This window comes from Meleagris gallopavo, chromosome 15, assembly GCF_905368555.1.
Source record: "Meleagris gallopavo chromosome 15, MGAL_WU_HG_1.1, whole genome shotgun sequence".
NCBI lineage: Eukaryota > Metazoa > Chordata > Aves > Galliformes > Phasianidae > Meleagris > Meleagris gallopavo.
The window spans coordinates 8330134-8345770 of NC_139418.1; the positions used below are offsets into that span (position 1 = coordinate 8330134).

Consider the following 15637-nt stretch of genomic DNA (forward strand, 5'->3'; position numbering starts at 1 on the left):
TCAGCCAAGTTTATCATCCCTGAGATAATTCCTCCAACTCAATAGAGTTTCAGTATGTATGGAATAAGCTTCTCCTCAGAGACAATAGTGACAGGAGGAGACAAGCTTTTGACATAAATCCAGGCAAAGTCATCCAACATTTCAATGTGAATGTGTCGTGCATACTGGAGATTTTGTTCAGCTTATTCTTTTTTTTTTTTTTTTTTCCATTTAAAACTCAGCCATATAAAAGAGAACAATATATTCCACCTCTGAATACCACCACATGCCACAATTAGGAAAGCTGGGAGATGAAAAGTCCCATCATTCCTCTTCTTGGTAGCACCAGGCCCACCAACAAGGGAAATATCTCCCACACTCTGAGCATGACACAAATTCACCAGAGCTCCTGCACAGCCGCAGAAGGAACTCACTGGGGTGCCCCATGTGCAGTCAGCTCCTCTGCCTTCCCATGCCACCACTTCCCTTCCAGGCGAGCACCTGCCCGGGCACATACACAGTGTGACGTGGGGAGAGCGAAGCCATTGCCATACCAGATGTTTCCTACTGCTGAGGAGCACGGAGGAGGAAATTCCCACTGGAGCAGGACCGCAATCCAAGTGAGCGCTTCCCGACCACGTGCCTCTTCTCCCACACACGGCCATGAGAACGTTGAAGATACAAGTCTCAAATATTTGGAATATTAACATCTATCAGTGTCACACATTCCTTAGAGTAGCATATTTCTTACATGATTGATCTTGCCATATGGTAACATTAGCCTGTACAATTACCATCTGGCTCAGCTTTAATTGTATTAAAAGCATTTTGACAGGAGGTAGCATCTTTTCTTCTCCCCTCCTCCTCCTCCCTCCAGAAACTGTGTGATTTCTCCTCAAGTGAACCCATTTCTTCAGCCCTGTGTGAGGAGGTTGTCTGGATATTTCAAAAAGATTTCAAATGCTCTGTGTTTGGGAAGCAGAGCTAAAATCCAGGAACGTGCGAGCACAAACTTCTTTTCCAAAGGAGTTTTTGCTGTCCGTTGGTGCTAAGCCAAGACAGAAGCAATGGGTCATGAAGCAGCCTGCATACCTTGACTCCACCACTAACACACCTTCCTCACTGCTCTGGTACACAGGAGGCCCCTCTGCCTGCAGATTAACAGAGCAAGCAGCTGATGGGCTGTGCTGCACCTGCGTCCTCTCCTTGCACCCAGCACCCTGCTGCAGGTGTGGATGAGAGGAGCTGCCCCAAGGCATCTCTGGTTCCACACATGGACCTCTGCAAACCCTGCAGAGCCCTCAGGGTTATCGATTCCTCACACTCTGCTCAGTTACATGCTCCGTGGAAGAAAGCTGCTTTATCAGCTCTGGCTGATCCTGTTATCACTGCCAGCACATGCCTTCATTGTTGCACTACAAAAAAAGAAAAAAAGTAGTAAATCCAAATCTCTTGACTCAACTCCTCACACTTATTCATGACCACAGATATTTTTATCCTGTCTCCTGCTATGTTCCTTTTCTAATGTAAACCACATCCTACATTTCCATGTCTTTCCTTTGAAACTTCAGTGTCCTTTTGGATGGAGATACGGGATTTTGACTGAGCCCTCCAGACATTAATACAATAATAGCAGCAAGTGCAGAAGTGCAATAATACAGCCCATTGTGCTTTCTGTTGCCCTGTGCTGGCCCAGCAGACTGTAACACAGCTCATGCTGCATCAGCACACTCTGCAAGAGGGCTCACAGCTTTTCCCCATGCCTTATCCCACTGCCACTTAATCCACTTCATTACTTAGCACACCGTACATGATACTCAGGCATTCCCCCCAAACAGAGAATCGATTCAAATGCAGCTGAGAGAGGAGGAGAACTTGCCCACAAAAAGCAGGTCCTAACGAGATAAGCTTCCGATGTCTTCTATCACCTATTGAAGACTGACACTTTGTGTGCTTATACAGCTTTGGGAAGAAAGCCTTCATCCAGCACCGCAACAACAACAGCAGGATGGGAATAAACACCTGGCTGCAGATCAGTGAGAAAGTGATACTTTGCAAATGTCATCAGAATAAGACAAAAATAATACTTGCCATTTTTATTTATTAGATTGGCATAGCATTTCAGTGTGCAATCAGGAGGAACACCACAAGAGGGAAGCAGTGTTTCACTTTCGTCTCCTTAGCATTCTAGGCTAATTCTTTTAAAAATGTGCATTTTGAGCATTAGAAATATGATGCCACAAAGCAATAAATATCAACCAGTAAGTCTCTTCTTCAGACAATTCAAGTTGACAGGAGCTGGTTGGGACTGTGGGTTAAAAAATCTGCTTTCAGAACAGCTTGCAGTATTCAGAATTTATGAAAAAATGATAAGCGTGTTTAAAAGGAGAAGAAGCAATAAAGCTGTCATGAAACACAAAATAAAAGTGGACAGCTCACTTGACAGCTGCCTCACTGTGTGAGTATCATGGTGGCACCTGCCGGCCAACTGTTAATGCTTTAAGATATGTGGCCCTGCTCCCCATTTAAATAATGACTTTGTAAGTTCTTGATATCCAACGCAGACAAGGAACAGAACTTACAGTGGAATTGCTTATATACTTATAGCCTGAAGTTAGAGCAACTCCTTTCCCACATAATATTTGCCAAACATAACTTCGTAAAGATCCAGTTTTAAAGACACGAATGGAGAAAAAATTACCTGATTATTCATAGAATCACAGAACGGCTTAGGTTGGAAGGCACCTTAAAGATCACCCAGTTCTAACCCCTGTCAAAGACTAGTTGCCCCCCACTAAATCAGGCTGCCCAGGGCTCCATCCAGTCTGGCCTTCAACTCCTTCAGGTATGGAGCATCCACAACCAAAACCCCCAAGTCCTTCTCTACAGGGTTCATCTCCCAGTCTGTACACATATTGGGATTAACCTGACCCAAGTGCAACACCTTGCACTTGGCCTTGTTGAATCTCACTAGGTCCACAGCGGCCCACTTTTCAAGCCTGCCCAGGTCCCTCTGGATGGCATCCCTTCCTTCTGTTGTGTCATTAGCACCACTCAGCTTGGTGCCAGCAGCAATCTTGCTGAGGGTGCGCCCAATCCCATTGTCAGTGTCACTGATAAAGATGCTGAAGAGCACCATCCAGAATGGAACCCTGGGGAGCACCACTCATGACCGGCCTCCACCTGGACACAGAGTCATTGACAACAACCTTCTGGCTATGATCATCTAACCAATTCTTCATAGTCCAGCTTTCAGATCCATATCTCTCCCAGTTATAGGTAAGGATTAAGCTCAGAGTCAATTGTCCACTTTCAAGCTTTTCAAAGTAAAAAATATGTGCAAATTTATTTCTGTGTCCTCTGTAAAATAAAATTGGTGCAGAAACAATCAATGAAAAATCAGCTTTTTCTCTGAAGAAACTAACTCTGTCAGCAGAGGGTATTGCCACCAGTAAAACTGCCAGCAAGGAGTATTTGGGGGAATTCTGTCATTTCCCACAATAGAATCCACCACCCCCGCTGTGGCTGGAGATTCCTACAATCACATTTGAATCTGCACACTAAATTGCAATTTTTAGCCGTTCCATTGTCCCTTTTTCTACAGCTACTGAGGACAGAAACCACACAGCTTTGCAGAAATGTACAAAAGAGGGCTGAAACATCACAACTCCTTCTGTTACTTAACAGAGAGGTCAACAAAAGCCTGCAAAAGCGGACCAGAGGAGTAAGAGCTGGGCTTGGCGGAGATCAGGAGAGAAATATAGCTTTCTTTTGACAGCAATATACATTGCAACACTGGGGGAAGATCCCCCAGTAGCTCAGTGTGCCTGTCCCAGCACTTCAAGCAGCAGCTGTGTGCCGAGGTGTTCCGAGCAGCTCTTGTGCTGCTGGGGCTCTGCTGAAAGGCACACCTTGCCAGTGGACACACAACAAGGCAGGCAGTCATTCTGCTTATCCTCAGCCAGCTGTCAGTGTCCCAATGTCTGGTGGGGCTCCCCTGCCACAGGTCCCTTCTGTGCAGTAGTTTTCTTTTGGCTTTCCATGAAAACAAACTCTGCCCAGTTTAACATCAGTCAGACACAACTTTGCGGCCTCTAGGTGGTAGGGATTGGATGCTTTGGTATGGTTTTCTAAGGGACAGATTACACTAGCTTGGAGTCAGCTGAAAAACTGTTGGTGGGAATTTTGGAATGGGAGTTGGCATTCCTCAAAACCGCATCTAAATGAAAGTGCTGTGCATCGTATGGGGGCAGGGGAAGCCTTGATCATGTTGCCTTTGAGATCGAGGATCGAGGCTACAGCCTCATTAGCTTTCAGAAAGAGAGCCACGTGGAAGTAAATCTGAAAATTGCAATTTGCTAAATTTCTTCAGGCTCTCTGAGGAGGAAGATGAGCTCAGCATCACACACTGATTGGACTCAACAGTTCTTTCCTGCTTTTGCTTCCTGTGGGACTTTTGGCAAATAACCTCATATTGGTGTCTTCCTTTCCCATCTGTCAAAGGAGGATGAAAGAGAGCTGGGCAGACTTTCACTTACAGTGATAAGACTTTGATACTACAGTCTGGGTAGCACAGATAAAAATCAAAATGTTGATGCCTGAGACAGAAGTTTCAGCACTGGTGCAATTTGTCGGCATCTCATGCTTGTTCCCACGCAAAGATGACTCATCAGAGAACAGGGATTTATCACACTGTGTCATCATGTGACAGCGAAAACCACCACCATTGACTGCAAGAAAACAGTAAGATCCCAGCTGGAGACAAAGCTGGGTGAAGCATACCAAATGTTTTAGCATATAGGAATGTATAGGAAATAACCCAGGCAATACAAATGTAGATCCATTTAAGGCTTTTCCAATGCCTCGTTCCTTGGGCCAGGTGTCCCATCACTCAGACCCTCCTGGTACAACACACAGACCAGCAGCATCTTGTACCAAGAGAAAACTCTGTAGCCATTAGCACTGTAGGGTTTACAACCACAAGGAATAATTTCCAACTCTATAGGGTCATTGCACCTGTATGGAATAGTCAATTCATTACCCCATTTAATTTGTGAAATGGCATTTCTGATCTTCAAAGTGTTTTACATCCCACACATTGCAGCAGTTAGCAAGTAATGAAGAGTAAGAATTAATTAATCCTAGCCATACCCCAGGAGATAGGTAGACAAACATTAATCTACTGACAGAAATAGAGCAACTGAGGTTATGTGATTTGTCCAAGGCCACAGTGGGTATCTAGGGCAGAGTCAAGATTAGAGTGCAGAACCTTTGATTGCAAAGCTCAGTCCTTGCTTCTTGTGAAACAGGCTTTGAGAAGGAGTATATTCTGCAAAACAGGTCATCTGTTTGGAAGAAGTCTTCACTTGTCTTCTGTAATTTATTGGTACATTACAAGTGCATCCAGATCTTGGGGTCAGACAGTAAATGCTGACTTTGGCTAATGTTTACATACACACTAATACACATATACAGACTATATACAGCGTGTGTGTGAGAACAAGGCAGTTAATGACAAAGTTTAGCAGCAACCATTCAGAGCAGTATGTGTCAGTGAATTGTTGCAGTGTTCCACAGGCAGACTGCTGCGTCAGGGCAACACACTTTCCCACGCTGGCTGGCTGTCCTGTGGAGCAGCCACATGTCAGTTAACCCTTCAACCACACCAACAGGAATTTGGGATCTCAGGGCAGGATGATATCCGGTGCCTCCCATTGTGAATCCTGAGAACCTCACCACAGTCCATGATTTCTCTCCGGACAGTTACCATGCTTTTGTGGTGATATGCACGCATCAACACCTAATCTCATTTAAAATATCAAACATTCTTAATTTTCTTCTCTATTTCTACATTTTTTAACAAATGACATTCAATCCAAAATTTAAAAAATAAAAAAAAAAATGTGTCCACTGTATTTCTGAGTATGGCTCAAACAACTGAGCACTGTTTTCTCTCTCTGGTTTAAAGTTCTGCACAGAAAAGGAATTTTTCCTTTTGCAGTTAGTGCATACATAGCCAGATGTAATAATCTTTCCCCACGTTCTTTACAATTCCTAACATTCTTACTTAGACCCAGAATGCAGGCCAGCTCTACGTCTTTTTGTTCTCAACGAAGTGCTCAGCATTTTGCACTCAGCTTATCTCATACATTTGAGATTTTAATTAATGACACAAGTGCCTTCCCAAAAGCTGGCTGATCTTCCAGTATGAGGAATACATGTGAAAATTAATGGTAGAAATGGAGTTGTCCGTGTGTTGCTCTCATTGTGGTGGCTATGAGCTCTGTGAACAGAGACTGTATTTTAATTCTAAAAAATACATTTACAAAAGCCATCTTTCACTAGGTAAAATACTTTCAGCTTCAGTTCTGCTTTCTGCTGTTTTGTGTATAGGAACTGTGTGCGGCAGAATGTGCAGAGAACCCACAGCTCAGTTTGTTACCACATTTTACTTTTTGTACCGCTTTCACTTTTCAATGCTCTGACTTATTGCTAGTTGTTCCAAAGAGCACCTGTACATCTGTAGCACACACACTCTAATTCCCCAAGCCCACAGCAAGACTGCTGCTCGAGTGATACAGGATAATAGAATGGTTTGAGTTGCAAGGGAATCTTAAAGGCCATCTGGTCCAATTCCCTGCTACAAACAGGGACACCACAGCTCCATCAGTGCTCAGAGCCCCTCCACCCCGACCTCGGCTTCTGCAGGGATGGGCACCGCCATCTCTGGGCAACCTGTGCACTGCCTCACTGCCACAATCACAAAGAACTTCTTCCTTATCTCCAATTGAAATCTCCCATCTTTTAGTTCAAAACCATTTTCTCTTGTCCTATCACAACAGATTCCCCTTGAAGTGTCTGTCTCCTTCTTACAGCCCCCCTCTAGACACTGAAATATATTTACATACAGATCTATAAGCCCTTTATGCATAAAGCACACAACTTTTCCTCTCAGAAGTCTGAGGGCCAAGTGCCGACTGACCAAGATTGCAGTGATTTTGCTTAGTTTTGTTTCTAATTCAAACTGACAGGCTGTTAACACAGAGGTGTTCGTACTATTAGCAGGATATGGATTTATCTGAGCGCCTGTGTACTTTCTTTTCATACGCAAACATAAAGAACGCCGGGGGAAAATAAATAAACAAACGGAAAGGGAAAACCCCAAGACCGCCAAGCCCGGAAAACCAAACAAACCGGGCCGCCTGCTGCCCGCACTCCGCTCCCGGGCCCGGGCCCACCCGCATCGCAGGCGGAGCGGAGCCGCGGCCGACCCTCACAGAGCACGAGGCCCAGCCGGCCCGCGGCCCTCCGCGGCCTACGGCCAGGCCAGGCGGAGCGCCGACCCCGCCCGGGCGCGCGGTCGGGGCGGGCCGCGGGCGGAGCCGCGAGCAGGGAGCAGGCCGCGCCCCGGGGGCGGCGTTGCGGAGCGAGGAGGCGGCTCCGCAGCCATCGCGCCTGCCCGGCCGGCCGCGGAGCTCGGCTGCAGGGGGAGGGGGGTGGGGGGGCGGCTCAGCGGCGGGTCTGCGGGCCGGGCGGGCCCCATGGGCGGGTGTGTGGGCTCCCACCACGACTCCTCGGGCAGCCTCAACGAGAACTCGGACGGCACCGGAGGTGAGCGCCGGGCCGCGGGGCGGGCGGACGGGCGGGTTGCCCCCGGCGCGGCGCGGGGACCCCCGGCGGGCGGGCGCTGCGGGCCGGGGCCTGCCGAGGGGCCGGGGCCGGACGGGGGGACCGCGCCGCTCCGCGCCCGCCTTCCCCGCGCCGCGCCCGGCCGCGGGGCTGCCATCCGGGCCGCAACTTTCCCGGAGCGATGTGCGGGCGTGCTCCGAGCCCTCGGCCCCCGGAGGGTCTCCCCCCTTCCGCCGGGAAGGGGCCGGAGCCGGGGGGCCGGCCGGGCGCCTGTGCGCCCCGCGGTGCTCCGCGGTCGGATCCCGGCTGGGGGCTCTGCTGCTCCCCCCGCCCGCGGCGGCGGGACAGCGGCCTGTCCGGGGCTCCGGAACTTTGTTTTCTTTGGGTTCAGCTCCTTGTGGTGCGTGGAAAATAATTCTTCAGATAACTCAGGTCCTGGCACTGCCGTGGGTTGGGCTCTTTTCTCTCGCTTTTTATTTTTTTCTCTCTTTATTCTCTCCGAGAAAGATGGATGCTTTCTTCTAGCCTAGCTCAACCGTGCTAACAGTCAGCTTCCAGTGACTTCAGAAGCTGGAGCGGTGTGCTCTCGCTGTGTGGAAGCGCACACCTCCTGTGTGCAAACGCTGCTGCGGCGTAGGTGCTTCAGCCCTTGTGCTTCCCTCCACTTAAACGTCTGACTGGTTGCCTTTTCAATCTGAGGTTTGTGGACCCCTGATGTTCTCCAGCAGAGCTGTACGTGCTGTGCAGTCGTTTAAAGTCAGCCTACCAGCACTACAATTGGTGTGTCGGTCGTCCTTGCACGTACAGGGGCCACGGATTCCAGGCTGAAAACTGCTGACCTAGATCTACATCTTACCCGTGCCTTGCAGAGTGTTATTTATTGGTTTGGTTTCACTTCAGGCAGCCCAGCTGGTTGGTGTTCTGTCACATCAGTGACTTTACCATCATTCCATAATATATATACAAAAGTGCAGTTCGTACAGTTACATCTGAAGCAGCCACCTGCTGATTAATGCCAGGTACATAGTTTACAGAAATACCAGGAAGTCCAGCTGTGGGGATTTAATCACATCATTTTCATTAAAGGAAATTGCATAGCTTTGTCTAGTGCAAGTCTTCCTTGCTCTTCCCATCTATTTAAAATAAGTAATTCATTTTTTAAAAAAGTTATTCTTAAAAGCTAAAGTCCAGTGCTAAGGAAACTTACCAGCCAGTAAGAAATGGAAAACTGAGTCAGGGACATGCAAGTCAAGGAAAAAGAACAACAGAAATCTTCACGTCCTCTAAAATCTTGACCAAAAAAAAAAAAATCAAAAAGCTGTGTTGACTGTTTTTTGAGGCAGGTGTTATGAGGTAAGATTGTGTCACAGAAATAGCTGTGGTTTAATTTCCTTACTCTTATCTTGCCTCTGATGTCCAATGAATGAGATAGGGGAAAAATAATTATTATCAGGGTTTTGCAGATGTTGTAAAATAGTAACGCTGCTTTATTACGTGCTTGGTAGCAGTGCAGAGGTACGTGATTTCCATCCAAGTTGTGTAAAGATTGCTGTCCCAAGAAGAGTTAGTTGGAGCACGTTCCTGTAAACACCATGCATGGCATGACACGCTTCAGCCTTTGGGTTAATAACCCACTGTGCTTGATGCATCAGAACAGCAGCTGGATTCCTCAGATTGTGAGATGCAGAATTCATGTCAGCTGGCTCGTGTTGATTCATGCTCTGAGGATAATGTTCCTTAAGGTTGTCTTGCTGAAGTGAGAAGTGATGTAATTTCAGTTGAATTGTGTGCTTCTTAGGACTGTCTTAAACAATGGGCTGCAGTGTGCAGTAGGCTGTTCAGTAAGGCTGCGTATCTGTTCTGCTTCTCCAAAACAAAAAAGGGGAGGTGGGGATATAGGTTAAGGGGCAAGAACTTCAGCACATCTTCTGTTACATTTAACTCCCAAGGCGCTGAAGTCCTGCCTTTGCTAATTCTTAGCGTTACAAATTATGAAAGTGTGCCCATGCTGAGAATGAAATCTGACTTGGTCTCCGGAGGGACCATATGTCTTAAGGCATCAGAAAACAAACTAGCTGAAGCCCCAAGTGAGTGTCATTTTTGAGCCCTTCCTGGACAGAACAGCAGTCTGCTCCTCATCCTGATAACAGGGCTTACTTCCTCCAACTGCTGTTTTGTGACCAGCTGAAGTGTAATCACTTTCAAATTGCTGTCAATCAGCAGAGCTGCCTCATTTTATAAATCTCAGGAAGATGTTTTAGAATAGAAACGTTCCAGTTCCAGCCAGAATGTTGCTGCTGATAGACTTACTTTGGAGGAGCTTTGTTTTTTTCCTCAGAACAGGAAAGTTTCTTAAAGAATGACAAGCAGTCGTGAGATTGATTAGATAGTAACAGCAGTGCTTGATGTTGCATAAAAGTGGGAGCCAGATCTCAAGTCTAATTCATACCAGCTTCAATCCATTACAGTGCAGTGAAGAGCTGATGAAATCCTGCTAGATGATATCACTGGAATTAAAATCAGAATTTGTCACATCCCTGTATTGTCCTCCGAGCTTTTGTCAGTCACCGGCACTCCCAGTTATTTCCCTGCTGCTCAGCAAAGCTGACAGTGTGTGGTTCCTTTCTCTTTTCCTATTGGAAAGGTCAGAGAGATGCTTGCATTTATCCAGAGAACTATTTAATGTACTTAGGTGTGTCTCTGAGTATAAGAACAAGCTAATCAAATGTACCAGCTTGTATGTGTGTGTACAGCTTACTGTGTGTTCTGTTCCCATTGACCAAAGCAGGAGGAGTCTGTCACTTGGCAAGAATTAAACAGATGCTGCTCTGCCCATCCTGCTGGAGATGAAATGGTTTTTTCAGCTTGATACCACCTGTTTCGTTATCACTGCTCTTTTTAGTGGGTTTTCATTTTGATAGAATAGTTTTGTTGTATTTAGAAAAAAATCCTGTCTAAAGCTTGAGGCACTGTAGTCCAGCAGGGCTGTGTGGTGGTGTACGGATGTCCTGGATGATGAGGTGGATTTATTGGTGACTCTTTAAAGCAGATAAAAAGAACAATGGGAGATGATTGTACACACAGATGTTTTTTCCCATTCTTTAGCTCAGCTGTCTCCTGTCAGACATTCCAAGCTTTCAGGAGCCAAGCAACAAATCTCCTCTTGCTGTGCCTTGTCAAAGGTGACGGAATTTCTGTGGAACAGGGAAATGGGGGGAGAAATAGCTGCTCTCTGCTGCGTACAGCTTGTGTGATGACCTCAGATGTCTTGTTCAAAAAAGCTTTGAGGCATTGGGTTTGGAGTTAACTGCTGGAGAGCTCTGCATTGTGCTTCCAAGTATGGTCTAACAGTTTATCAAGTTAAGTTTGGTTTGGCATGAACCAGAAAATTTGCATTCCCACGTGCAAGTCCTCTTTGGAGGGTTCTTATATTTCTTCTTTTCTTGGAGGGGAGGATGGGGAAGGTTGTGAAAGAAAAACGAATCCATTCATTTTCTTCTAGTAAACTCTCACCTCTGTTACTAGTTGCAAATTACTTTGTCTTACTTCCCAAAGTTCAGAGAGAGTTATCTGTAGAGAGTAACACAGGGCAAGAAATGTGATGTCCTGACGTGCTGGCATGACAAGTCATTACAGATTAAGTCTCAGCTGTGGCTGTCTGATTGCTGCTGTGCTCTCCTTGTCGGGATGCGAGCTGCCTGTTGGAGCTCTTATCGCCCTTCTTTGTTAGGTAAGACGATGATTCGGTTTGAAATTTGTCTTCTTTACTGCCACCCCTATCACCCAGCAGTGATAACGGCAGCGAGCGGAAATAGGGCTGCACATCTGACTGCCACACCAGAATTGTGTGAAAAGTATCAATTATTTCTGCAATATTTGGTACAGTCTGATGCTTCGTTAAGTTCTAGCAAGCAACATGCCAGGCTTGACCTCTGCTTTCACTGGCTGGACAACGGTTTCTGAAATATCTTCAGCTGAGTGGTGTCGTGCTGTATATCACATGTCTGATCTGGAGTTACAATAACTGCTTTCATGGTGCTTCTATGGAAGGCTGACCAAGGGAATTTGCATATTAAGTAGTCAGATTTGTTGCTCACAATTGCACTAATACAGTAGGCCCATGCACAGCTAGCACAGGGCTTTTAAACAAGGATCTTACGACTGAGCAGTTAATAGCATTTGGTGCATACCCCGTATGTCAGCATGCAAAGAATCTCCCAGATTGCATTTTGCAATGTTTTAGCTGTTGATTGCAAGCCATGGATAGTGTGTGCCAGTTTGTAGCACCTTCCTGGCATTGTGGTGTTGTCTGAAACAGGTTGTTTGGGACTTCAGGTTGTTCCTGCTGTTTTATAGTGCAGCCCTAAGATAAGGTGCTGTTTTGCAACTGTAATGCTAAATTCGGAACGAGCACTGGGCGTCACATCCTACTGTGTTTTTTTGTTTTAAAATGGAATAAGAAGGCTTAGTATGGTTCTCACTGTAAGTCTCTCGTGATTTCCACAACAGTACGTGTGGTTTTAATCAGGGCATTTTAATAAAAGCCATCAATGAATGACTTGGTTTTCTAATGGCTGGCCACCCGCAACCTGCTTGGGTTCAGTGGGATGTGCAGTTTGGCACAGCGAGCACCAGAGGATCACTTTGATACCATTTGTAACCTCGTAGACTTTGTTTTTCAGGTGTTAACAAATAACTCTTAGAAAATGATATAAGGTATTATTTTTACTGTTAATAAGGGCTGCCTAATGCAGCTGTTCTGTTTCCTTTTTGGCATTGTTCCTTTGTGTAATTGTTTGTTTGGTTTCTAGATGAAGCAATTTGTTTTAATTTCTCTGCTTGGGATTTCAGTGTTGAAATCGCTGAATATTAAATATAATAAATTGAACATTCTTTGTCCTTTGGAGATTTTTGATAAATGAAAACATGTTATTCATTGCCTGTTTGAATAAATTCTAAAAAAAAAAAAAAAATCAGTAATCCCCTCTTATTGCAGTGGGATAATATGATAGCTATTATTTTTCATATGAATGTTGAACAATACAATTTATGAGTCACGAGTTGTAATACAATTGAAGCCAGAAATAAAGATCTGCCTTGCAGTTAGGTCCTGGCCATTCCTGCAGGTCCTTTTGCAAGTACCAGGAAGGATCAAGGAAGCCACAGGTGGTCTGATTGCCCAGCTTTTAAAAATAGACTAATTCGAACAAATTGTGAAGAACTTGGGACCAGATGTTGATGTTCCAGCAACGAATGCAGCTATTCCTTTGTTTAAGTATCACAGTCCTTCTTTGCTTGGAGGGTTTAAGTAAGAAGCACTTTTGCTCTGTCCTGAAGGCAAATAGTTGGTTTTTAGGCAGTTGTTACCAGCTAGTAACCAGTGTGTTACCAGCATCTCCTTCACTTAAAATTCAGGCTCCACTGAAGCAAGTTCTTATGCTTTAGTTACTTTTTCCTCTTAGACTTTTGTAGATTTGTTTTTTCTTAATGTTATACATACATAATTTTATAATATATATATAAATTTGCAAATTTTGCTTTGCATGCTACAGCAATGGATGATTTCCTCGCCTCCTGGCCAGGTAGGTGCTGACCTGGTACCTCAAGATCCTCCCAGTTCTTTCTCATCAGATTGCTGTGACTTTGAGCTTGGCTGGTGTGGTGTGGCCATCCTCTGCTGCAGAGGTGCCAGCTACCAGCATGTACGCTGCTGCGCTTTGTGGCTTTCCGAAGAAGTACTTTGGAGGAAAATGCAGTGGGTGGTTTCCATTTGTGCTGGGGATAGTCCGTGAGAGTTTAACTGAAAAGTACAGCTGGGTGTGCAGCAGCAAGCTTCGCTTTCCCAGTGTCGGTGGCATCCCTGCTCCTGGAAGGGAAGGATGAGAGCCTTTCCAGCTGGGAGTCCTGCAGCTGGAAAGAAGACCTCGTGGCATCAGTTGGATGCATGTCTGACAAGTGTCAGCCTAAAGGCAGGAGCCACTGGTTTGCTTTCATGTGCAGGTGCTTAGGGTGTAGTTCATGGAGGTTTGTTTTTTCTTCTTCCAGCTGGAAGCTCTGTGGGTCTTATGAAAATAAGCCTTTCTGTATGTTCCTATATCTAGTTTTAAAAGCTATTCCATTTAGACAGTTCTCATCATCTTATTCATAGTATGAACGCAGTGAGCAGGATGAACTTGATGTCTCCCCAGTTTGGGGTGCTGGAAGGTGGCTGACCTTGGGTGGGTGCCGGGCAATGCGAGCAGTATGTGTGCACACACTGGGCTCTCAGTCCTCTCTGTGCTTTGTTTACTGACAGCACACGGTCTCTATTTACTCACAGTGATGCTAAGCCTTGGGTGCTCGTGTTGCCACTTGGCACTGTGGAGGGATCGACAAGTCGAGCACACTGGCACATCAGAGTTGTTCCATGGGCAGCGGCCGTGGCCCCCCGTTGCCCTCCAGAAGGGACCAGTATAAGGACTGGAGTGGTCATTATATGGTATGGGAGCATGGCAGGGCTTGGAGACTTGGCTTCAGTGAGCTGACCCTTTCTGTGAAGCACGTAGAGCAGAAGGAAGAATAAAAAAGGTAAAGTCAGTAACCTGGTTTCTGGCTGTTGGAGAACAGCTTTATTTGCACCTTGGGGTTTCCAGTTACAACTTAATCTGCTGCGTATATGTTGTCTGGCTGAAATCTAAGATTTGAAGGAACAGAAATGTTCCACTGCTTGAGATGCAAAAGAAGCGAAGCTTTGTTTCTTTATTTTAAAGAAAAATAGTTCTTCCCTCACAGTGTGATTGCATTTCTGGTGTGAGAAGTGCAGAATTGAATTCAGTGCTTCATACTGGTTTATCAGGGATGGGCAGAAGCAGTACAAGTGACACATCCAAAATCTACCAGCTTGTGTTACGCTGCTTGTACAGTTAATGGAAAACACCTCTAACATCACGTGTAACTGGATATTTTACTGTCTTGACCTGTTTGCAGTAAAATACGCAGGATGTCTGATGTGGTTTAAGGTTCAGCCAGATCCTGAATTTTGCATTTCTGCCTTTGCTGACCCTGGGCTGATCTCCCAGCTGTCACCTGGCAGCAGCTCTCTCTCCTTGCAGGCTCGGGTTGGGGCTGTGCAAGTGAGCGATGGCCGAAGGCAGAGCAGTGCAAACCGTGTTAAGTGGATTTTAATCTGTTTCCTACCTTTTGAAGTGAACTAAAAGCACTATTTTAAATGCTGAGCGGTGCTGGTATCTCTTAGACTACCTTAAATATTTGAAATGACATAAGCAGCCTGTCATCCTGAGGCTCCACATGTTGAGAGAAGCAGAGCAACTGCAGATTGTGCAGGGAAGAAGTGCAGGAGCACCTAATACATGCCGTTAATGAATTTGCATCCATTTGACCATAAGGAGCTAGTGTACAGCATTTGAAAACTATGTTAAGTACAAATACAGGTGGAGTTGGGGGAGGCTGTGCTTGCCTGTTAGACCACTTTTTCAGCTCCCCTGTTCTTCTTTTTCTCCATGTCCTTTTCTGTTCCCTTCCCACCTACTCAATGAATGTGATTTAACAGGAAAAACTCAAAGCATTGCTTGGAAGCCATTTGTGGGAGGAGATGGGAACAGTTTAAAAGGAAAGAATCATTTCTTCAGGAGAAATTCAGATGTACATACGTGTATACATGCATATATGCATACAGACATCCTTGTGCTGAAATGAGGTAGAAAGGAGAGAGGCTGGGAGTTTCTGCGTGAGCTATCACGTGATTTTCCCACATTCTCAAACTTGAAAGAGAAGGCCCTTTACAAATGGCAGTCAGGAGTACTTCAGTGGTTTTAAATGAGAACAGGTGCTGCCATGGAGAAAAAGATTACAGGCTAAAGCATTTGGAAACGTACAGTGTGATGTTGTACAATGCATGATTCATTTCATTTCACGTTTCACAGAGAGTGTTTACTCTTAGTATATGTTCGATCTCCCATTATTGATATTTTTTCTATAAATAACTAAAATATTGCTCATAATTATTAACATTTTCAATTTGTAATCTCAA

At 45.5% G+C, this 15637-nt stretch overlaps 1 protein-coding gene across 1 annotated transcript in view; it reads left to right on the forward strand.

The window, feature by feature from the left end:
- The first annotated feature begins 7431 nt into the window (after positions 1–7431).
- Positions 7432–15637, forward strand: part of UBTD2 (ubiquitin domain containing 2) — a 52359-nt gene continuing 44153 nt past the window's right edge. The window contains exon 1 of the mRNA XM_085236440.1: positions 7432–7590. Within this exon, the coding sequence (XP_085092566.1) occupies positions 7521–7590 (70 nt within the window). The 5' untranslated portion in view covers positions 7432–7520. The remainder of the gene's footprint in view (positions 7591–15637) is intronic.